Raw genomic sequence first — 26,671 nt, forward strand, 5'->3', positions numbered from 1 at the left:
ATTTGTCTGCAATATACGTATATACCTACCATGAATATTATTCACCTCTAACATTGTACACCGACTTACTCAACCAAAAATATATTAAAAAAGAAGAATGGTGCAAACTCACTCTCTCCCCCCCCCAAAAAAAAAAAATTAAGCCACTAATACCTAACTATTTAAACATATGTAATAATAATAATAATTGTATTTTTCGAATCAAAATTATGGTATTTTACAGCATTAAGAATTCACGTGAGCTGGGCAACCAAACATATATTGGACACTTTTCAGACATTCAAATTAGAGCTGAGGGGCGACGTGGAACTAAAGGGTAAAGGAGCGGTGGTCACCTACTGGTTAGTCGGCTGCACCGAACAAGATCCGAGACCACCGACACCGATCAGCACGGACACGTTGGATCCCAACAACCCTTACCCCTTGATATTTCCCGAGTTGAGCAAATAGTTACTATATTAATATTCTACTTACAATTTTAATAATAATAAAAATAAAAGTGTAAATTATTTTATTGTCACGTGCGTTAATATCGAGGTTACTGTACTCAATTATTTTCAACGCGTTTACCTGCGTAAAATTACTAATTGTCATTAAAACGTATTTTTGTTCAACCCTGAAATTGTAATAATTAATTTATTAATTATTACACCGTATAGAAAATACAAAAGCTTTAAATTAATATTTATTATTATTTGTAATATTGTTCGTCTTTTGATTGTATTTTATGAAATTTAAATTTATCTCCGTATATTGAAAGTTCTATATAATAAGCTATATTATATAACTATTTAAGATAACATGCATCAGTGCGACAAATAGATAATTACATCAGTAGTCAACATAAATATTATATACCCAGTCAACTCTCGATAACTAAAAGTTTAAGAGTAAAGACAAAAACAATAGATACTTACAATTTAGAGATATCAAAAACCAATAAATTAAGTGTTATAGGTACTTATATAGCGTTTAAAGGAAAAATATTTATGCTAGAGATGTCAAGGTTTGTGTTATCGTTTAACGACTGTATATTATACTTTTAAGTTATATATCTATCCGATATTCAAACGATAATTATCTTTTTTGTGCAGATTGAACATAAGATTTATAAATTTTACGATTAAAAATTATATAATTCGATATAATCATTATTATATAAGTGTAAATGATTAATTAAAAACTGCAGTCAGTAGCAAAGTGCAGACTACCTATTACCTACAAGGATAACATAATTCAGTCGTTCGATTGCTGGCAAATAGAAATAATTTGAAAATAATTGTAATTTTTTTGTGTTCAGTGTACAAGCAAGTTGTGTGAGTGAATATAATATTGACAAAAAATACAATCTATTTGATTTAAATAAATATATTCTTAATAACAATATTATCGTTAAATTCATAAATCGTATTATAAACCAACCACAAATCAGTGTTGTGTATGATTAAGTAGTCATCAAGTATCAAAACATTTGATTTCATTCAATAATTTCAAAAATGTTGTAACAGGATAAAAAAAAAAGAGGAATCCCAATGATTTAGTCTTAAAATCAAGAAATATCTTTCAATAACAATCATATAAATATCTTAAATTATAAAAGATTTAAGTCTCTTTTTTTATTTAATCTTTTTTTTTTACAATTATGGTTTTAGGTATGCCATAGTTTCCCAAAATATGTACCTATTGACTTTACGCAGCATCCGCTGAATTGTTTTCGCTTTGTTATAAATATATAAAAGTTCAACAAAATAAATTATTCTTTCGGTTAAGCCAGATAATCAAATCAAAAACTGTAAGTGTTTTTCGTTTATTACTAAGAATTTGTATTAAAAAAAATTATTTACTTCATTTAGACTAGCTAGCAACTCAACCGAAACATATCATTTTCAAACGCAATCAATGCGAAAACTTTATATTGTGTATTTTATTTCTTAGAATACACATAGATACAAAGTGATTGTTAAAAGTATAGGTAAGTACTTTAAAGTACATATAATACATTTTTTTTGTCTTTAAAGTGGAATTTATGCTTTTTAAATAGAAACGGACCGTATAGTTTGTTCTGTATACTAGTTTAATTTATAGCGTTCGATGGCGCAAATTTCAATTCCATTACCCATCAATATATTCAATTCGCCCAGTATTCAAGTACACAATAATTAACTTAAGGTAACATATATTCATCTATTATATTGTTTATATTTACATTTGAACGCTCGTGTATAAAAATATAGGTAAGTATATATATGAATACAACGACCATCGACCTGTTTCGTATTTATATTGCATTTTAATATCACCTTAAGTGAGATCACTGTACAATATAGGTACATATAATAATTATATTAAATGTGTACATAAAAAATATGATTGTAAAACGTAGTTATAAGTGTATTAGTTAGTGTACATAAACATATCAATATTCGACGAGACTATATAATGATGGCTTTCAATTGTCTGTACAGCACATTTAATACAGTATAATACGCCATTCGACTTCTCGATAAAGTATACATGTGAGATTTTAAAGGTCAGTGATGGCTATAGTTAAACGTCTCGTTCAGGTACAAAAAAAAAATTGTGACCAAAAAGTAATGTTTAATCTAATCTCTAGGCTTTGGTATAGAAAATTTGAAAATTTTAGGTGGAAAACTTCTGCCTAATGTTTTAATGAAGTCTTCGTAAACACAAGAGTTTCTATGGAAACGAATCTTGTAATCGCGGAGATTTTGATAAAACTCAATCAAAATTTGGACCAATATTAACCTTTATGATTTCGTCGTCTTATGTGCAGAACATACATTTTCTAATTTGTAACGCTTAGTCGCAAATCCTTACGAATCTCGACCAATTATTTGTTAATTAGTATACATTTTGACATGAGTAGACTATTACGTAAAGTCGGCTCATCCATCCATAGTCTGTCTGTAGTCTATAAATGACCCACTCGTCAATTCTGAAAGTGGACTGACAAAAAACTCGCAAAATAGTTTTTTTAATATATCGGGGCCTCGTTGATCCAAATGTCTATCGCACCCCAGTTCCGCTAGACATAGATCCGACACAGGTGGCCGAACATTTTCAATGATGGGATTATCGCGCAGTATACATGTGCATGAAGTCAGTGTAAATAATGCGTGTTTAATTTTAAATACCCACAGCAGAAGTTCATCTAAAATCTAATACTATTGATTTTTTACGAACGACCGAAACTCCTATACAAATAAATCGTTTTAGCGTGAATACGTCGACTTATATAACTGTTTAATTTAGTGAACGTATATTCACGGTGATTTAAAACCATGTCCGTTACGCAAACATATATTTTGCTACCTGTAAAACCACCCTAAGTGTCGTATATCTCGATTGCCGACTTTGAGGGTCGTGACACGTTATTTGGGCGTTAGAATTGTTTGATCAAATTGCAATCACATAATGCTTAACACGTGTATAAAATATAATCATATTACGGTTTAGAATCAATACTGAAACGTGTGTTAAGTCCCATTAAAATGTCCAATAAATATTAAAATCGATTGATTAAATTAAATTAAAGAAATTCCTCGCTAAAGATTTGTGATACGGCACCACATTTTAATATTTCCTCATGACATCGATGTGATTTATATTTTATTGTCATTATATTATATAATACTACACGCATGTTCTATACAACTTCATCATAATCTTGAAAACTAAAATTTGCTGAACTTTGTAAAATGAATTTTTTTTTCTAATCTGTAGTGATTTAATAACATAGGTATATTCTCTTTAATTCAACAGCATACTATAGACACATATAACACTTACACACAATGTGTTATATGAATAAAACTAGTGTGCTCAATTTTAGAGAATTCTTTTTAGGACACTATTTTTCAGTTATAGTCTTCTACGTGACGATAAGTGATACCAATCAGATATTATATGTATAAGGAGTTCCCAGAACATACGACCGACAATGGAACAGCGTGAATAGAGATACCTACATATAGAGCTTTTAAAAGTTGGGTAATTTGAAACCAAACCTTTTATACTTCACGGTAAATTTCCTTTAACCTTAACAACACACGACCACCCATTTACGGATCGTACGTTTCCCATATCATAACATCGACGGCAGTTTCCAAGGATGAGAACTCATTGAGGAGGGACATTAGAACTTCTATATAGAAGTAGATAAAGGTGACGATGTGTCACGGTGAACGGTCAGTTCTGATCACAGAATATATTTATAATTCTATCTTATACCGACGTTGATAATTCTGCGTGCCACGTGAATCTATAACCACTGAACAACTGTTATAATTTATTAAGCTCGATTTACTGGCAGTTGCAATCAGTTACTAGTAGTAATTTATAAATTATAACTAATATTATAAAATGAAATGTTTAATTTATTTCATACCATTAATAATTATCTTTTTTGTACTGCAGATATGTATGTGTGACTATGTAGATCGATCATACAACGTGATCCATTTATGTGTTTAAGCTCGTTTTTTTTATTATTTTTTTTTTTTTTTGTATTACATTACAAAAACATAATTTATTATAATTACAAAACATTTCTTTAAAAAAAAATTTTAATGTTATCTTTATTATTTGTTGAGCTTAAACTTTTTTTTTAAATAAGGTATGGAAAAAAAATATTTTTTTTCCTAATGTTGTTTTGCAATGACATCAAATTATGTGTTGAAAGTTTTTGAAATAATAAGTTAAGACTAAATGTCCCTAATGTGTGTCCTAATAGGTTACATGTCTTATATTATATAGCATTAATAATAGAATAGATTAAAGTATCAATGATAATAGTAATTATTTAATGTATAATAATATTAATTTAAATTATATTATAATTGATTCTAATAGGAAAAATATTTATAAATTGTTATTATTTTTAAAATAATGCGTCATGTTAGGAGTTTAGAACAAAATATGTCCTATAACAAATATCTTTATTAATGTAGTGCATACTATACAGACATACACTTTTTACTTACATATTAAATTTGTGTCCGATATTACAATTTAAAAGACAAAGGACAAATACCTACGTATTGGTAACAAATTATTTATTATCATCAATATTAAATATATTAAAAATATCTACTCTCTATATCAGGTAATGGATATTAAAACTGTCAATGTTTTCATATGGTAATGGTATAATTTATTGATTATAGTACCTATACTTGAACATTATGAGTAATTAAAGTAAGTCAGTAAAAACGATTTACAGCGATCGAAAGACATTTAAGAAATAAATTGAAACACATCTTAAACAACAAACAAATGTCAGTTTTAGTATTAAATCCCATAAAATTCTTTAGTAGAGGTATAGTTGAATACAATATTTATAGAATAATAATCATCTATAATTTATAATTATTACTCTTAATTGTTTAATATTTCAGTGATAATTTAAATAATATAATAATAATAATAATTATATAATACTCTATGCTACTTAGTAAAGCTATAATTATAAAATTATATTTAACGTGTATTAAAATATATTCTTTATAGGTACTTACCTATAATAATTTATATAAATCTATACAAAGGTTATATATCTACCGATAAAGACAAAATTGATATGATACGTTTATATTTATGTTACCTAATTATAAAGTTAACTATTAATTTCAATAATATTAGAATAATTATTTTTAATGATATAAATAATATAAATATATATGTAGGTACCATATAAAACTATCAAAGGATAATATATATATACCCACCTATTATACCTACACGTTAGGTTAAAAACATTAAACATATATTTTTTCCTATTAATATGAACATTTAAATTCAATCATGTATAATACATAATTGTGTATAAATTATATTAGTAGGTACTACAATTTACCTACATTTAAATATGCCGTTTTTATCATAGATTAATAAGACAATCTGTATAGCATTTAAATGAAACTTGAAAAAGCATAATTAAATTATGTATAATTTTATACCAAGAAGTTATTATAAGTAAGTATGATTTTATAAATAATGAAATATTGTTTAAATACTAAAAATTTAATAGTAAATGAATTGCATTTTTTTTTTTTAAGATTTACTCTTTATTAATAATTTTAGTATCATCAATCATTTAATCATCACTAAAACCGAAAATCAATGGCAACTTAATGCGTTGTCTACCTAAAAAAATATTTATTATCAAATATTTATTACATACTTTGTACTTACATACATACTTATTTAGATTATAATTTATATATTAATGTTATAATTCATGTAACTATTTATACATATTACATATACTATATAAATATAACTATGTGAGGTTTAGTTACTCTCGCCGCAACACAATTGCGCACAATTATACCCAATATTTCTTCTTATTTTTAGAGGCTTAGTATATTGTTGAATTCATTGAAAATGTTTCATATTATTAGTACCTACACTCGATATACTATTTAAAAATATTAAAAACTATGTGTGCCTAAATATGTACTTTATATTAATTACAAATACCCGGTTATTATATTATAGATTATAGGATATCAGTTTTTAAAATGTTATGTCTTTATATTATAATACATATTGAGAAAACATAAACGTTTATTTTGCCACATGTTAATATTTTTTAAATAGTATATGAACATTTTTAAAACGACAACACATACATTTCATGGAGCTCAATCGTGCTACGATTTTTCATGTAAAATGGATTGTTGAAAAAATTTTAAAATAGTCGCAATCGTATTATACAACTAATTACTCTGCAAGACTGTATACAAAAGGGAGTTGACTTTTCCCTGCCCAAATATAGTAAGTTTAAAAATTAAAATACTGTTAGGTATAGGTACTTAAGAATATTAAATATATTTGTAAACTAGGTAGTATATTGTAGATGTATCTTGATTTAATCTAAATTTTCAAATTCAATCTATTTTAGATTTGTATTTCTAAAAATGTAAATTATAAAATTAAACAAAGTATGTCCATTTTTCACTAAATCTTCAATATTTAATTATTTTAATGGAAAAAAAATAGAATTTAATAGGATTTAGAAATAGTAATTATAGGTGTTTTGTGTGCATATAAGAGTGTATTTAATGATAATAATAATGAAATAAGTGAAGTAGAAAAGAAAGAAGAACTGCATTAGGTAGGTACCTACAGAAAATGTACATACGTATCTATTGGACGATATGTCGATATATTAATGTTAGAATAACTAAAAATGAACTTAAGTATAAATTATTGAAGAGTCCGTGACTGCCCTATGTAACAAAACAATTTATGTACCTATATATTTTTTTACTTTATAGTTTATAAGTTATAACTTATAAGTATAGCATAATCAAATTTTTAATATATGACAAATTAAAAACAATTTCCTTAAACTTACAAAAACTTCACTATTTATTAAAGTAAATATTATATCCATATTTATTTGTGTACACACAATACATGATACATCTACTTTAATTTAAAAATTTTTCAATTACATAAAAATAAATAAATAATACTGTCATTTTCTTAAAATTGAATTTAGACGTAGTGCCGCCATTTTAGTTATAATCATGACGACTATAGCTTTAGGAAAATATATTTTAGCATAGTTTCTGGATATTGTTACTAACTTCATATATTAAAAATGCCGGATCAATGTGATATGCAGTCAACGGTTGTGATAATGCTTATCAGTTATCACATTATCATGCTTTCTTCGTGACTTCTCGTGCCGAACAAAAAAATCTAAAATATTTAAATTTAAAAACACATTTTTTCATTTTTCAATTTAAGAAACTCAAATTTATTAATCATCGTTTGAAATTTGTTCATTCATAAACGGTTGTATAATGTCTGCAGAACCAGTGGTAAATGGTGTCGGTGGTACCGATGAACAAACCGACAATGTAGATGATGTGAATGCTAAGAAAACTGTGAAATACGATAGCGGAGCTGCTGATCTAGAAAAAGTGACAGACTATGCGGAAGAAAAGGAAGTCATATCCACCGATGACATATCTGGAGTAATTATTACATCACTAATATAACTCATCTGAGAGATATTAATATATGTTTCTATTGAACAGGCTATGACCATCATTGGTGACAGAAGGTTAAAAGAAGCTGCAGACAAAATAGCAAAAGAAAAAGAACTGCAGAAAGTTTCCATAAAAAAGTCTGATGTTGAACTTATTGTAAGTTAATATGTTTATATGGAAGTACCCATAGGCCCCATGTACTAGCTCCCTAAAACTAGGCAACCATTAAAATTATTATGGGGTGCTGGGCACCCAATAGAATATTGGATTTTATAAGAACATTGTATTGACCAGGGGCTACACTCCATCCTTCAAATTGTGCATTTATGCCTATGATACCAAGGCACCCATTTAGTTTTTTGGCACCTATAGGTTACCTATAACTTTTTGTGTATTTAAATGCAATATTAGTCATAGCAAAATAATTTTCTGTTTTGTTTATACATGTTCTTATGCTTTTAAAGGTAGTATTTATTTGTATTTTTATGTCATTGTTTGCATACCATGATTCATTTTTTCTTAAATTAGAAGTAGATATTTTTCACCTTTCAATAAGTATAATTTATTTTTTTTTAATATAAAGTTTCTTATTTAAACAGATTTCCACATTTTACACTTATATTATCATAACTATTCACAGTTAAGTTATAAAACATAATTATTTACAAATATTCTATTAAAACTACATGATGTTACATATTTCATAATATTACTTAAAAATATTCTAACATTTCTAACCCATTCATCGTTTACTAAACTATAGTTAACTTAGTTAAAACAAACAAGATAATAATGGCACTTTAGTAATTATACAGGGTGATTCTTTTATCATTAAACATTCTTTTCAAAATTTATTAATATTTTTCTCTCATCATTTCTAGTCGAAATAAAACAAAGATTTTTTTTTAAGCGATGTTAATATTTTTTATTGTTATAATTTTTCTAGTTTTTACATTTTTGATTGACAACATGCATTATTAATTTTATATTCTGGAGTAGAATATTTTTAGAGTATTTAATAAATAAAAATTGAAATTTTGATTTTAAGTTTTATATTAACTGTTAATTATGTAAAAAAATTAAAAACATTATTATTAGATTTTGAAATAATGAGTATTGTTCGATTAAAGAATCATCTTCTAAATTATTCATTTTAACATCATCCTTGTTTTATATTTGAAAATTCATTTGTAAGTCATTTAGTAATTCTTTTTAATGATTACCAGTTACGTTATATTATGTAAATATTATTTCTTAGCATTTATTAAATAATATTTGTTTTTATTTTATAATAATTATTAATTATTTTAAATGATGATCCAATGATTAATTATTATGTTTATTAAATATGCTATGGTTGTGTATTATAAATTATGACATACTATAATTAATAATACACTTTGCTTAAAAATATTGACATTGATGAAGCCAAAAAGAAGTGTTTTAACTGTTTTGTAAGACTAACATTATCATATTTATTTATAATAATAATTATTGAGTTGAAATAATTAGAAATAATATTTAGGTACATTTGGTATAATTAGAATATTATAAACTTGAATATTTAAGTAGTATACAACATAAACAATAGTTTTGAATTTTGCAAATCTAGTACAATTATTCTTATTGATATTTTACTTTAGTCATTAAAGTTCCGTTAGATATGCACCCTTAATAACAAGTTATATAAACAGATAATTATTAACACTTTCAAGTGATGTATTTGTACCATTAAAAAATTCCATTGTTTATAATCTATTAACAAGAGATGGGCATTGCAGAATTTTAAAATTTGCTTAAAACTTGCTTTTAATATTAAAATATATGTATAAATAAAAATAGCTTACGTAGGATATTACAATTGTCTTACTTTTAAATTTCACAGTAAGTCTATTTACTCTAATAATTATAATTACAAAGTAATATGGTTTCAACACTTGAAGGATGATGTCTTCTAAATTTTAATAAAAGGCAGTTAAATGATTAATAAAAAGTAATTACCAACTTTTATTTACTATAAAAATACTATTATTTAATATATTTTATAATACATTTTTAATTTAAATGGCTATTGCTACTATAAGTATCTTTAAACGATAATAATAATAAAATACTATGTAGAATTATAAATTATAATTAAATTATTTTTGTAGAATACAATATATATTATTTTAACTTTACTTTATATTATAAAAATGTATTGTTCTAGTTCTACCATCTCTCAGATTCTAATGTCAAATATTTTAATATTTCTTTAAATAATTAATAGTTATTACCATAATATATCTACAAAACAATTTTTTTTAGTAATGTTTAATTGTATTATTATTATATACTATTCTGTACAAAATCAAACTATTAATATAAAAATTATAATTTATTATGCTGTATTCAAACATATCAAGCGTGTTTAAAATATTATAAATTATTACTGCTTTAGTAATTAAACTCCATGTTGTTGCTATGCGAACAATTAAACTTGTTAAATCTTTACATAAATTATATTTATTATTGTGTAGGTATATGTAAATTTAATTATTATTTTACTTTGTCTAGATTAAACTTTCAGTTTTTATTTTATTAATCATTTGGATTTAAAACATTGGTACTTTGGTGAATTTGTTATATTTTATTTAAATACATAATCTATCTCATATTAGAAAATATTTAATAAAGTTTAATTTAGATAATTAAATTCATTATAGATTAAAAATAATGTAAGTACTTTAATACTTGTTGTAATATTAATACGAGTATATTAAGTAGCAGCTGAATACCCAAAGCATGATATTATTCGTGATCAAAATCTTAAAGTATTATTTGCTCTGATCTGACATAATGTCCATTGCTGATAAAATTAAATCATTTTACAAATTATTATTATATATTAATATATTCAGTATTCTTATGAAATATTAAGTTAAATAATATATGATCTATAAAAAAAAAAGAAGATTTTTTTTATTTTTTCTAAAGTAATATTATTTATTATTTATACAATTAAATCAGTACCGTAGACAGGAGGATGCTAACGGGTTCAAGCTCCCCCCCACCCCGAAATGTCAGACACGACAATAATTTTATTAATTTTATTACCGTTTGTGGTGATTAAGCAATGCTGCTCTTATCACACTTACTTGATCTTGAATTTGATACTATGTATAATTATATGAATTATAATGTCTGAAATACAGTGCAAACTTAATTTGTTGTTATAATTGGCCATCAAAAATTAAGCCTCCCCCACCACCCGAAAAAAATCCTAGCTACGGCACTAAATAAAATAGTTAAAACCCACCCCAAAAATCAATATTAACTAATTTATTTGAATCCCATAATAATTTTTCTTTGACTCATACAAATAACTCTATAGATTAACCTCTTGTAATTAATTATTCAATATATCATTATTTATTCTTCTATAATAATAATTTATCAAATAGACTAGGCCTTTTTATAAAATGTCATATGATTAAGATATGGTTGGTAAATACCATTGAATTATAAATTAAAGGCTTATACACGAGTAATCAGCAGTATTTGATGTTTATACATTATTTATAAATCATGCATCAGATAATAAAACCAAGAATATAGATTATTGTTTAAAGTAAACCATTAATACTCTGTTAACCAACAAGCATTAATGACGAAAAAATTAGGACAGCTTAAAATATTTAAATTGTCTGTATCTTATTACAAAAAAAAATTTCAAAAAAATAATCTATATTCTATAGGTACTTTTAAAAATAATTTGTGTTTATTATTTAATAAATTGCGCTGGTTATAATTTATTGCTAGTTATCACCTATGTTATAACTTATAAATTGTATTTCGTCACCTTTATCCCATCAGTTGTGTAAGTTATTGTTTTGTTACTTTTTACACAAACATAACCTTTTGTTTTTTGTTATTTGTATTTATTTTAAATAAGTGTATAATGTTTGTAAATCGAAAAACGATAAAAATATAGCGTGTGTATATAATATTGTAATCCTAATATTTATCAGTATAAATGTTTACCAATTGATGACTTTTCATATTGATTGTTATAAATTATTAAAATCAAACATAAAATAATCTTAATAATCTCGTAGAAATGAATTAAAACACTACCAAATAATGTATACTTAAACAAGATTTATATTAATTTTTTCATCTGAAAATCTAAATATCTTGTTTTAATGTTTTGATATCGCGATGAACTATCATAAAGACATAGAGAGTTCAATTGTAATTTTGAGATTTCATACTTCTTATAGCTTTAGAATAATCGCTATTCTACACAAAAATCCACTATAATCGTAGTTTTTTAAAGCCATTGTGTTGGTATAGACAGTTTAAAACTAGGTATGGTTTCTAGTTAACTATAATTTATGAGCATATTGAAGAAGCATAATTCATTATTATCGTAAATCGTTATTGAAAAAAAATAGTATTAACATTTTTATTATCATAGTATTAATGTATTATAGTTCATACATTAAGTCGTTGTTTTAATACTTTTATGATCTCACGGTGCACAGCGCATGCGTTTCGTACCGAATCGTATTATTTACTTTGTTACTCTCCGTTAGTCATAGTCATTAGCCACACTGACGTCGGCATCTCGATGCCATCAGATTAGATTACCGACAGGTTAATTATTAATTATTCTGAATTGCACACAACAACAACAACAACAACACTAATAATAATTTTCTACAATTTATAATGCGTGTATTGTTTACAGATACGTGAAATGGAAATATCGAAAACGCTGGCCGAGAGAACGTTAAGGGAATGTCACGGAGACGTCGTAAAGGCCCTAATTGCTTTGACTAATTGAAAATGTAAACCAACATTTGGAATTTTCTAATTAAAAAGGAAAAAACTACGAAAAAAAATCTACATATTATATTATATTATATACGAAACACACTGTAAATAATATTGACTAATGTTCAAACAACACGAGTAATTAAACAAATAAATAATTTAAAAAAAAAAACTGTGTAACACATTAAATAACAATTACATCCCGCAATTCACGGTATATCACGTTATAACATTTTTTTTTTCTATAATATATTAAGACGGCGTATACAATGGAGTTTCAGTGTAACCTTTATAATTTGAATTTTTTCGGTTTCACAGAGTGTATTTTATTCGGACGTGATGTCGGTGCGCGTTTAGTGTTTACACAATTATATAATAATAATATAATACACACAAACAACACGTGTGTTATAATATTATTATAATAATACGAATTATCAATGTGCCGCAGTACAATACTGCAATTTACATATACGGTATAGCAGTACACTTATGACTTATCGAACGGACTAAAACCTTTTGTAGGTAACAGTTCGTTTTAATTGTTTGTTTTATATTATGTGCTAATGCTTATGCATATTATGACGTATAATGTATAAAACATAAACTCATGTATATATATATATATATGTAATCATCATTCGGAGCTCTTCGGCTTTTATTATCTCGGTTATAGACCAATTATGTGTTTTCCTACCTCCGAATCAGTCGTCTCAGTGTATATATTATAATAATGATAATAATATTATAGAGAGCAGTATTGTACACATGTGCACCGCGCATATTTCGTGTGTATTTAATAAATAATAATATTATCGCGATATAATATTATAATATATACGCAACTCATAGTACACACCACTCGACGACGAGAGTTCCGTCGCGATATCTCAAGCTCGATACACTAATAGTATAGTCGCCTACTGCTCGGACCGCACATCATGATGAGCAACAGGTCGCGCTCTGGCCGCCCGATGTAGACGCGTACGCATGTCCGAGTGTTCGACCGTTTTGACAGTATAGTGTAATGTGATTTATTTATTTTTTGACACGCGCCTTTGCCGTTATTACATATTACATTTAGGATTTTTTCATTCCGTTCTCTCGTCATGCCGACGACACCGCAAATGATTATGATCTCTGCGATGGTCCCGACGTTGGCAATGTTCGTCTGTTCGGCGTTTTCCGCCGCCACGGCGGCGCCGCAGGGAACGTCACCCGACGACGAAACCGGTAAGTCGATCTTTATTGTACTGTATCGTAATCGGATTCTGATTTTCCCGTGCTGGCGTTCGTCGATTGTCGAGACATTTTTTTTCGGTCGGAAAACGCGGTAGACGTATTCATATCGTATATTATACTCGTCGTATAAATAAAATACGTCCTGTGCAGCGATTATACTTCGTCAGCCTTCCATACAAGTCAATCAAGTTCAGGGTATGGCCTCGGCGAAGTTCGCCAGATGTCATCGAACGCAGATAATGCGTATCATACTAATATGCGACCCGACAGTGTCATAAATTATAATTAGTCTATGTTGTGCGTAAAACGAACGGGATTAAAAAGCACCTAATACCCACATAACCAAGCCATATATCTCTGAAGATTTCAAACCTTGAACTGCTGTATATATGCGTATAGTTACTATATATAAGCAATATAACACGTGTACACGCGGTGCATATAGGTGCCATCGCGATTTTTTTCCGGGACATGTCCGCATGAATACGAATTATCATGTTAAATATTGTTGTTCACATGGGTAAGTACTGAAGTTCACTAACCCGTGCACTGCGTGTTGATAATTTTTTGTGTGTATATTATTATGCAACGATAAAAAAAGTCATAGCTGGTATTATAGCGTTAATCCGGTACAATGTTTCTGCAGAAAGACGCGCAGCGTAATAATCTTGCCTATAATATAATATATTAGATTACATTTATAATAGTATTTAGATAACCCAATTCGCGGGTTCGTAGTTTTTTACAATTTTTCGGGCAATATTCTTTTTTCACAAAAAAAAATGTTCAGTAATAATCACGAGTAAAAAACTTGTCGATACCAAGTACCGCTATAGGTCCATATTATATCATTATGTGAGTATGCATACCTACGATTAAGAATATTTTGTCTGTAATTATCAATGTATAATGAAGTTTGTAATACTTAAAACATATTAATATATTATATAGACGGCGCTACTGCATCAGGCTAGATTAATTTCACAATCAGTATTTATAGACAATAACTGAAGTGATTTTCAATACAGAATTTTTGGTGCAGTGTTGGTGGGAAAAAGGGTGATTTGTTGAACATTTGCTGACTAAAATGTATAATTTTAATTGTTAATCAAGTAGATATAACCAATAATGATTATCTTAAATCATAAACTTCATTATCTTCAATTTTTTTACCGTTGTAGATTGTATAGTGCGTTACACTCTCGTTACAACTAGGGTCTAGGAATTACAGGGGGAGAACTTATTCCCACACTATAAATTTTCCTTAAATCTAGCCTCTGTTTGATTGTAAGACAATAATTTTCAATTTAATATAACCTATGCAATATGCCAATATAATATTGTCTATTTATATACCTATGTAATTTAGATTTGTTTAAAATGCGTGTAATATACTACAAAATTTATAATAAGACGTAATAGGTAACTTTAAAAATAGGTACGTATAAATAAATAATAACTAATATTTAAGACTAATAAGTTAAATTATTTTTACTAACTATATTATCCTTACTAATATTGTGTAACGGCACCGTTGAGCTGGTCAGTGTATTGGTGGTTCCGACTAAAAATATATTAAACTGCAACCAGGTAATGTATATAGCTTATAGTCGAATCTTGAAGGTTACGCATATAATATAAACATATACAGTTCATTCACCAAACATACTCAGCTCTCAACGCCCTCCTTCCCCGTTTTCTTTCAACAACGAATTTATTAAAACTTTGGTTTTTGAATTGTACTTAGAAATCATTTTTTTAAATAATATTTTTTATACAACTTAAGGAGTATCCTGATAGGTACTTTTTTTTGAATCAAACTACCAATTTGTTTTACAGATTTTTCAGAAGATAATTTTTTTTTAAATTGAAACTAAATTAGCTACTCGTATTACACTTTAATAGTTCCTACCATGTTTAGTCCATAATAACAGATTAAGAATATATGCAGGGGCAGCTATGCTGTTTTAAAATGAGAATAATTAATACTAATAAATTAATTATTAAGTACACAATTTTATAATTAACCATTATTATGAATTAAATTTAATTAGATACTCAGAAACTACAAAAATGTTGATTTAACAATTATTTTCTTCTATTATTTCAAAAATATTATCTACTTAACAATAAAATAATTAAATATAAAATTAAAAAATGTACATCATCTTAAAAAAAAGGTTACAATTTAAAAAAATAAGTTATTATTGCCATAAAATACTATTCTTCGAGGTTTTAAGCAATCCAAGTAACTATTTGAAAATATGATCTTTAAATATAGATACGAGTATTCTAAGTAATGGTACTTAAAAATTCTAAAAATATAAATTCGTTATGGAGGGTGAGCACTGAGCATGCTCCAATATATTCTGTTCATACGTATAATAATTTTCCAGTTCTACTCCTTATGAAGGGCATCCAGGAATTTAACCACAATTTTAAAGAAGCATAATATAAATGTTAAAATTATAAAGATACTAAAATTAATAAATGTTATAATATATTTGGATATTTTCTTATCGGTGTATACATTTGTGGCCCAATCGCTCAATACCTGTGTAATAAAATTTAAACAAATATTGTGTTTTAAGTCCATTTATTATACACAGATATGTAATCGTAGATAGGAACCAACTGGCATATTTATTTATATTCGCGAATTATGACACTCCTAATGGCAAATAATTGTAATTATTATACACTCTTAATATTAAAATAATTATTTTTATCGTATTAAAATATTTCAAACATCATTATTTTTTACAGCAGTGGCGGAAATATCACACGAACCGACGAATATGGTGCGTTTTGTGTTATCGGATATACCGCCTGTGTACCATTGTAACGACAGCCTGCAATGCCCATCTGAATTTGGTTTCACCAGGTGCGAAAATCACCTGTGTGTGTGCGACGAGAATTTTTATCAAGTACTCAACAAGACTTCTGATACTACCTACTGTCGCCTATGTTCGCGTAAGTCATATCCGATTCGTGTATGATACCTATATTGAATATCCATATCGATTTGTATATTAATATATTATGCACCTAAGCATCACGTCCCTCGAAAAGAGCGTATTTGATCTATTTCCCTATCTGTTAGATGAATTTTTGAATTGTTTAAATTATGTTTTTGAATTTATTTTAATAAATTGTAATTTTTTACTGTTAAAAATCTTTATTGAGTATATCTATTATTCTTTATAAATATATTTAGAAGGAAGGGGTGTTCAGGACTTAGGAGAATACCAGCAGTAATTTTGATCTTTTTATATGAGTAAAATGTTAAATCATTTTTGAGAAACTTAAAAGAAAAATTAATTAGGACATTATAAGGTAAACAATTATAAAAGGTTTAAAAAAAAAATGATTTTGTAGTCTGAAAAATCAAAGTCCTTCTTGAGTGACGCAGAAATTAACTGTAAAAATATATCCTAGGTTATCGAAGAAAAAAGATGATCTTTAACCTTAGTATTTTGAATCTAGATTTGAATATTCCTATATTAATTTTATTATTATAATTTCCGAAAAATCCAATAATAATCTAAATTAAAACAAGATTGCTTTCTACGATCAAGAATTACATTATGTCATTGTGGTCACCTAGTTTAAAATCTGGAAAAATATTATTAAATTCCTTTTTTTTTTTAGTAATTTCAACACACAAATTCAAACAAGTCCGTTGATTTTGATTGTTATACCATAGAGACGTAATAATATTTTACAAAAATCTGTGAAAAAATGTTTGGGAAGTTAATCACAGTCATACAAAAACGTTTTCATCGTCAAATCAATAGTTTGATTATCTACCTAAATATAAGTACTATTAACACTATTAGTTCATTTAAATTGAATATAAAACGAATAGTATAGGTAACATTTATTCATACATCATACAGTTCGTAGCCAATGGATATGTGACTTTTCGGACACAATACAATAACAATAATAATACATTACCATACAATACGTTGTTATATATTCAATAATACAATTTTTATCTTTATATGTACCTATATACAGTGTTTCAAGAAAGCTGCGCCGTCACACAATGCTGTGAAAATCCACATGCCACATTTTGCTTCAACGGTTTGTGCGTATGCAGGCCTGGAATGGACGAAGAGTGTCTGTGAGTATGATAGATAATAAATCGAAAAGTATGAGTATTCGAATACATAACGGCTGGTAACGAAAATTTTTACTGTATCCCTGAATTTCGACCATATTTTATGAAAAAATAGAATTAAATATAATACGCATGATATAGGTACTATCATTGATTTTATAATAAATTGTATATTATAAAATCAATGGTACTATTAAAAAAACCTATACATACACTTAAATGTTATCTACTATATCTCTTCATATCAGCACGAGTTTCAATCAGTTGATTAGAGTTGCATATTGATTTTTACTAATCAACTTTTTTCGATAAATATAAATATAGAGAATACACAAATCTTTAATATTCATACTTTATTTTTATATATAACTCAATTTAAGATTAATTGTTATCAATGTTTATTAGAATATATTTTACAAGCGTACGTTATACATTTATCAGTATTAAGTCTTTCTCTAATTATTATAAAAGAAATGTATGTATAAATAAGAGATCAATATATTTTCATAAACGTAATAAACAGAGTGACGTAGTTAGTTTTACACATATATAAGTAGTCTCATAGGTAGAGCCCAACTTAGGGAGGGGGTGCAGCCCTGGGCCCCTTTTGATGATTAAATATTAAAGTGGCACTGTAAAATTTTATGATATTATTGTTTTCGTTACAAGAATTTACATGGTGTATATCAGTAAACATTAATTAATATTTTTTATTTGTACTAACATTATATTATAACTATCTATAGATAGTTAATAATTATATTTACATATTATACAAGTATTAACAATTAATTTATGGTTAGTAAATAAAAATTTTATTTACTAATGCAATTATTGTTATTTTAATGTTCACTATGTTTTTTGAATTAGGTAAATCGAATAAATACTAAAAGCTCCTAAAATTATATTGACGTGGATCCATATTTCCTAAGTTGGGCTCTACTAATAGGTAGGCAGACTATACCGTATTTACCTGGGCGGGTCCATTTTCCTCCAAAAAAAATTAAAAATAATTCTTGACCATTTTCCTCCAATTAATAAAATAATAAAATCATTATTCGTTGTCAGAATCTTAAATTAAAAAAAAATTATAAGCTATAGTAAAATCACCACAGTATATAACATTATATATATTTTTTTATAACTATAGGACATTTTAAGCAACAAATGAATACCTGTTTAAAGAAAATAAAAATTAGACATAATATGAATAACTATTTTACTTTTTGTAATTACATACCTATAAATCAAGCGACCATAATTTAATCAACAGATACGCGTAAACTGTGATCCTAACCATATTCTATCTTTATAATTCAGAACGCAACACTGCGACACTGGCTAAAATCTTGGAGAAAAATAGTCATAATTTTAGTCAAAAATAATGTGGAGGAAAATGGAAATCAACCTTTTATTTTTTTTGGAGGAAAACGGTATCTCGTTTTTGGAGGAAAATGGCTACGGCCGTTTACCTATACTTTAGATTCAGTTTTCGATTTTAAAAATTGTAGCAATGAGACAAATAATAATTTTACTTCTGAAAAATAGAAGATCTCGGCGATCTCGCTGACCCTAACTCGACCCAGGGCCATCTATCGAAAACGTTCCAAGTGTTCCATTCCTGCGACATGTCGTAGTTGATTGATTTAACCACATTTAGTTCACATTTCATTTATACAGTTTGATGATTTATAGAGGCAGGTACACTCCGACGCTGGGCATTCAGTTGGCCAACACTCTTTCAGTGTCGTTCGCATTCGTCTTCCTTGCCATTACATTCGTCGCGGTCATTAGGAAAACGTTATTCAGGTAAGATTCCACATATAGTATATTGCCTATATAAATGTGATAATATACAATTGAAGTATTTATAACATAATCTCGTCGGGGACAAACCAAAGGATGTTTGTGGGTAAGGAATGTGCCAAAAAAACGTAGGTATTATTTAAAATCTAATCAGGTGAGAAGAATTAGTATTCACCGACCTTATATTTTATAAGTATTAGCCATAAAGTGGCTAATTAAGTACCATTTGAGTATCGCTCAAAACCGTACACTTTCATTTCTTACCGCACATTTTTTCTAATGTTAAATAGGGAAATTAGAAAGTCGATAATTTACGCGCGGGATAGTCGAATTGCACTTATTATTAGGTACCTATAAAGAAATGGTCGAATTGCATTCTTGTAAAAACAGGTAGTGGTCGAACTATACATCTACACTCGTTCAAAAAAGAAGTTAAAATTTAAGGTAGGTTTCCACTATGAACGTTCACGTGTAAGTTCAAACTTATTACGAATAATGGAAACACGCCTTTAAAACGTTAAAAATATTACGAATCTTATGTTTACGAACGCTACAGCGTACCTGCTGTCTATATAAATCATGTGTTAGCTCATTTTTGAGTCCAAGTGCAGTTCGACAACTACCTGTTTTTTACTCGAGTGTCGAGTGCAGTTCGACTAAGACTTTTTTCAAACCGAAATGCAATTCGACTAAAATTTCGTGCTATTCGACCATGCCTATAATTTAAAACCACACATATTTGATTTTTATGGTTAAAAATTAAACATTTGTTTATTAAATCATTATTTTTATACCTATTTTATAATTTTAAAATTTTAAAAATTATTTAATTTATTTTTATTAAATAATATATTCAAGTACTTTATTAAACTTATTTTATTGTTAATTAAACGATCATATACATTTAAAACAGCTTTTTCTTTATCCCTATAGGTACATTTAATTTTTTATGTATGGTTACCATTACTTGTTCGTACAAGTCAAAGTTTTTTTTCTACAATCGTCTGCTGTTGTTTTAACACATTTACACATCTATCTAAATAAAATTTTAAAATAAAAACTCGGTTTGCCTATAACCTTTTTTTAAACGGAGCCCAGACTATACTTATATTACATGTATAGAACTAAGTTTATATTTACTGTGCCAATAAACGTACGGTCCCTTGGCCGAGACCTGAAAAAAATCCCTGAAACATAACCGCATTTTTACAGGTGCAGTTTTTGCAGATGCGATTCGATGAGCAGAGTAGCTAGTGACAGTTCACTGAACGAGTTCATTAAGCAAAAAATGCAAAACAGGCCGCCGTGTTACGACGACATCGAAAAAGACCGTAAAGTTCCTATTGCTGACTGCAGTACAAGTGTATGCACCAATAACCATCAGGTACGTTTTATTACATCATACGTATTTAATTTGGGTAATAACGCGATTGAGAACGTTTTTACCTGCTAACTTTTATGCAACTGCATTGATTAAAAATACAAAATAGTATATCTGATATTAAATTTTAATACAACATATTACTATATTAGTAACATTTGATTTAGATTTTTTTGTCATTAAAAAAAATATACAAATATCAATTATTTGTCAGTTTAAGATATAATTTAAATTTTCTACCTAGTACTTCCAGTTAATTTTAGATACTGCAAGAAGTCATGATATCTTTGGTTTGTTTAAGCTCGTAATAAGAATTAATTGTAAAAATAAAACGATCATAGTCATTACTGGGTATGGCTTTGATAATATTGTTTTCGATTGATTTCATTATTGTCGCGGTTTATGTTTAAGTTTCCTTCAAAACAGAAATCACTACATGCGTGATATGTAGGAAAATGCTTGCTAAAAATGTAGATAAACGACAACATCGCACAAAAATTTGTTCTTAATCGTTTGAATATAAGGTACAAATATTATTTCTTTGATTTGCCGACAATCGTTCTCAATCGTGTTACTAAAAAATTAAAATGTTCTCAATCGTATAACACCGTTTAATTTAATATACCTAGTGCTTCTATTTTCTCTGTATTGATTGTGGAATGACCGTGTAATAAGAGGAGGGATTTTTCCACCTTTAAATTGTCCGATAAATCATTTAGCTCTAGAGTCTAGGGATTTAAGAACACAGTCCTTAAATTATTATTTCAAATCGCATTGATTTATTATTCAGCCTTATACGACCCTCACAACTTTCCTGTACCGCGGCTATATATAGGTTATGCGCCCGTCAAGGACGTTTATTATACATATTTATGTTCCGATATACTTATAATGCAAGGCTAGCAATTAACTGATTAACTAGTTAGTTTCTGAATTCTGCAAATTTCTGTTAATTATTAACAATTAACTTAACTGTATTTTAACTAACGTAAAATTAACAAATTCAATTTTCATTTTATTAAGTTAATTATTTAATTCTTAATGTAATGTCATTTCATTTTTATAGCATTTCAATCGATTTCGTCTTTATGCCAAAAAATATTTCGGGTAATGTTTAGTGCGAATAGTGTGAATTTGTGAATTGTTTTTTTTTTTTTTTTTAATTACAAACAACTTTAATGAAGTACTACTTTTATTTATTTATTATATTTACAATCTTTTGAGAGAAATATATATATATTAAAATTAAATTATAGTTACACAATTGAAAATACATTTAAAAACGTACTATCTAAGTCATGAATTGGTAAAAATATTAATAAATGCGGGAAGCACGAACACATAGGCAAATACATTAGTTTTCTGATTGATTGATTTGTTAAGTGTGATAGAGGTGCATAGAGGAATATTAAAAGGAGTAGCATTTCCTACATTTCTGAAATTAATTAGACTTAAGAGATAAAGAGATTCTAATTTTCTTGTTAATACAAAATATAAAAATAATTTAATATAAAAATTTGAGACAAACAGTGTGTAACTTCTTTGTCTAGCAAGGCATTATTATAGAAATATATTGAATAAAAACTAAACGTTTTAAGCTCACCGTTTTTCCGGTTAAGTCCCACCGCGCCGCGTCCAAAAAAATGGCTCTTAACGCGCGTTTTGTCTGCTACTGCTCAGCTAATTATATTATTATTGTGACAATTATATGGTTTTTTTTTTCGTGTGTCAGCCTCCGCCCGAGTACGGCGCCATTCACTTCGGCCGGCAGGGCACAATCCTGCGCGGCTCGTTGAACCCGTCCCTGTCGATCAGCGACGAAGTGGAAATGAACACGGCCCCGCCTAACTATTCGACGTTCACGACCGTCACCCAAGTCACGCTGACGACGACCGCTGACACGTCAACCGCTCGGACCAACGACGAAATCATTCTCACGCAACCGATCTACACGAATCGCGAGTTCTTGCGACTCGGGTAGACCTTCCTCCGTGATGTCCGCGAGACCGCATACATAATATGTGCACACGAGATATTATATTATTATGGTATATTATTATCGTGTTGTAATGTACGGCCGGTCTCGCGATCTCTACTGTACAGATCACTGCTCACATTATGCATACAGACTGGGGTATTACGATAATATAACATTCCGTCCTATGTACTTATATATATATATATATAATATTATGTGACGTTGTATGACTGTTTTGTGTATTTTGTTATAATTTTTTTTTTTTTTGTCCCTTCTCGTGCTGTACGTTACCTACCAAGTACCAATCTATACAAATACATATATACTCTATAGTAATAATATAAATAATAGGCGAATATGTGAATAAAACGACCGACGACTGTGTACCGTACGACTGACTCCACATCGACCGCTTATATTATGTGTAGTATATAATACCCGTACACGGGTATATGGCCGTGCGAGTTTGAACGTTTGAGATGATTATTATTGTATTGCGTTTTGTTCGTTTTTTTCTTTTCTTTTTCGTTGTTCAGTATTTGTACCTATTTGTATTTTTGTTATTTTTGCACGATTTAATTGTATTGTGTACGCGTCGTATACATTTTATTTATATACATAGATATATTCATTATCATCAGTGATATTCAATGTGATATTGTAGTAATAATAAGTTATACCTAAATAGATAAATACGTGCGAGTCCCTAGCTAGTGCGTAAACCGCAGCCTATTATTTAACCTGCGCACGTTACCTACGACTGATGATATATTATAAGTGAACGTTAAACTCGTGTTGTTTTTTAACGTCATCCGTTAAATATATCTGTACATGTATAAATAATAATTATGTACCTATATGTACCTTTATATATATGATGCTAATTGATAAACAAAACGAATAAATATACGATTTCTAGATGTTTGTATAATTATTACCTTTCCTGAAGATTTTGTTTATCTTTACTTTTATGTTTTATCTATTGTATAATATATTTTTATGTTAGGTATACACCTATGGTTTTTTTTTTTTTTTTTGTTTAAACGGATATTTATATAATGATATAATATATCAGACGGGTGAGTGCTACTAACATTGAATAAAGGTATGGTTTTCGACGTTTTATTTCTACAGCCGACTGCAGGCAATCGTTATACCGCCAAACACTATTCGTTAAATGATGATGACCTATAAACTGACAATATTATTATAATATAATATAGAAGGATGATGCAAATCAAACGCATAAGGCGCCAAAGCACCAATCAATAATTTTCATCGATGAGGATTCAAACGGGTTTACGCAATTGCATATTGAGATGTACATGCAGGTGTGAGTAAAATCAAAGTAATGACTGCCACTTTCTTGTCACCTCGTGGTGGATGCATGATCCTGGATGGAAGAATGTCGTGGGTGCGTTTAATCGGTACGTGATAAGTTATCATGGCGTCTCATACATGTGTGCGATATGTGCCTATTATTGCTCAACGTTTCTCAAAAAAAAAAAAAAATCGTTTTCAATTTCAAATAATTGTTCTCATTTTCTCAATCTGATATTATTGTTATAAAATATACATTTATGTATATCTATATTATTTAGAATAAAAAGATGTAGGAGAGGCCCTTTTTTTAGTTTTGCACACAGGCCCATTTTTAGGATAAACCATCACTGGACTGATAACAGACAAGCAGGGTTGGAAAGTATTTGAAACGTATAGCGTTGTTTAAAATGTTTTATAGATATATATTTTAATCGACATTTAAAATAATTTATTGATTTATCTACAATAATACCTATGTAGTCATAATATTATGTAGACGTCATATTTAGTCCTTAATAAGAAATCAATCATAATTTGAAGCAATTCAAGTCAAATAGGATTTTCTGGTGTTTTTTATTATTAAATTTTGTGTTATAACAGGTATAGTACCTATAAGTTTCAGTATCCAAAACTAATGATTATTACTCGTTTTATTGCTCAAAGTTTATAGTAATATAATATAATATTCGAAAAATAGTTAATACCTTATACCACAGAATAAATAATATTATGTTTTCATTCATTACCAGTCCATACCACGTTCAAATTATTTATTTTTGTAAAAAGTTTTAGTTACAAATGATAAAAAGAGACGTAAGGTGTAGATTTTATCAGTGTTATCTTTTAACTATGAGTTATACAATTTTCTTGTCATATATTGTAATTGTTGAGCTGTCGAAGTTTTATATTAGTAAAATAAAAATAAATCTCAACTATGATAATATCCATGAATTTTTATTTCTTATTTTAAAATATTTCTGATCTTAAAATCTTTTAAAGCTAAGTGCTTACGGCAATTTAATTATGGTTATTCTAAAAAAAAAAAAGCGTCTGGGGTTGTTTATCCCACCCGCTATAATTATGCCACTGCCCTCTCCATAAAAACCTCCTTTGGTTTGTCCCCGAAAAGATTATGTTATTAATACTTTACTTTTATATTATTAAAATTAATTATATAAGCAATATAATATGTGGTACCTAACTTAAATAGCGTTTTCCTAACGACCAAAATGAATGCGAATGGTACTGAAAGTTGGAATGCCCAGCGTCAGAGTGTAGGTACCTGTCTCTGTCTAACTGTATACATGAAATGTAAAATAGATGTGGTCAGATCAAAAGTAACTAAGACGTGTCGCAGGCGTGAGAAACTTATGAAACGTATTCGATGCATGGCCCGAATTAGGGTAATCGCTATCTTCCATTTTTCAGAAGTTAAATTATTATATTTGTCTCATTACTTTATCGAGGGCCATAACCCGTTAAGGCGCAGTTTAAAAAAAATTATCTGAAAATTGTTAACACGTTTGGGCTCATTTATAAAAACACCTTTGTGCACAATACTGAATAATGTAACTAATAATCGAAAGTCTTGTGTAATTTAATATAATATTAAGTAGACCACGTCTTAATTATTGGAAAATGCGGCATTAAGTTGAAAAAAATATATTAAATTACATTAAAAAAAAATTAGGACTAGGTTTTGCGGAAAAAATTTAATTGATAGAAAAGATCATTATAAACAATAATATTAATAAATAATAAATTCATAATACACAAAATTAAATTAGGACATTAAAAAAAAAAAAATTCTTTAATTATTTTTGGAAGACTATTGAGCATACCTCCCTTGCGGTGTCTTGTGGTTAAGCTCAAATATGCTCAAGTTTAGTATAAAATAGTAATATGTGCAAAAAATATATGTACCCAAACGTGCCATCACGAAGGAAAATATTACGCCCAAACGTTTTATGGAT

The 26,671-nt window shown here is 27.8% G+C and overlaps 3 protein-coding genes across 7 annotated transcripts in view; all 3 read left to right on the top strand.

Moving 5' to 3' along the window:
* The window catches only part of LOC113552126 (atrial natriuretic peptide receptor 1-like), a 58,736-nt gene extending 58,080 nt beyond the window's left edge, over positions 1 to 656 (top strand). The window contains exon 23 of the mRNA XM_026954838.1: positions 224 to 656. Within this exon, the coding sequence (XP_026810639.1) occupies positions 224 to 450 (227 nt within the window). The 3' untranslated portion in view covers positions 451 to 656. The remainder of the gene's footprint in view (positions 1 to 223) is intronic.
* Positions 657 to 7,692: 7,036 nt separating this feature from the next.
* LOC113548718 (huntingtin-interacting protein K) lies at positions 7,693 to 12,992 on the top strand. The gene is made up of 3 exons (XM_026949752.2): positions 7,693 to 8,009; positions 8,073 to 8,180; positions 12,757 to 12,992. The coding sequence occupies exons 1-3, from the start codon at positions 7,836 to 7,838 to the stop codon at positions 12,850 to 12,852; spliced, it is 378 nt and encodes a 125-aa protein (XP_026805553.1). The 5' UTR covers positions 7,693 to 7,835; the 3' UTR covers positions 12,853 to 12,992.
* Positions 12,993 to 13,594: 602 nt separating this feature from the next.
* On the top strand, positions 13,595 to 24,295 carry LOC113560603. Of its 5 annotated transcripts, none has more exons than XM_026966585.1 (6): positions 13,595 to 14,075; positions 16,851 to 17,057; positions 18,108 to 18,213; positions 19,891 to 20,019; positions 21,244 to 21,400; positions 23,130 to 24,295. In XM_026966585.1, the coding sequence occupies exons 1-6, from the start codon at positions 13,952 to 13,954 to the stop codon at positions 23,376 to 23,378; spliced, it is 972 nt and encodes a 323-aa protein (XP_026822386.1). In that variant the 5' UTR covers positions 13,595 to 13,951; the 3' UTR covers positions 23,379 to 24,295. The 5 variants fall into 5 exon arrangements, with proteins under 5 accessions (XP_026822386.1, XP_026822383.1, XP_026822382.1 ...); XM_026966582.2 differs by having other exon boundaries at positions 13,599 to 14,075; positions 16,854 to 17,057; positions 21,229 to 21,400; XM_026966581.1 differs by having other exon boundaries at positions 13,601 to 14,075; positions 21,229 to 21,400.
* Positions 24,296 to 26,671: the final 2,376 nt, after the last annotated feature.

This window comes from Rhopalosiphum maidis, chromosome 1 (assembly GCF_003676215.2).
Source record: "Rhopalosiphum maidis isolate BTI-1 chromosome 1, ASM367621v3, whole genome shotgun sequence".
NCBI classification, from domain to species: domain Eukaryota; kingdom Metazoa; phylum Arthropoda; class Insecta; order Hemiptera; family Aphididae; genus Rhopalosiphum; species Rhopalosiphum maidis.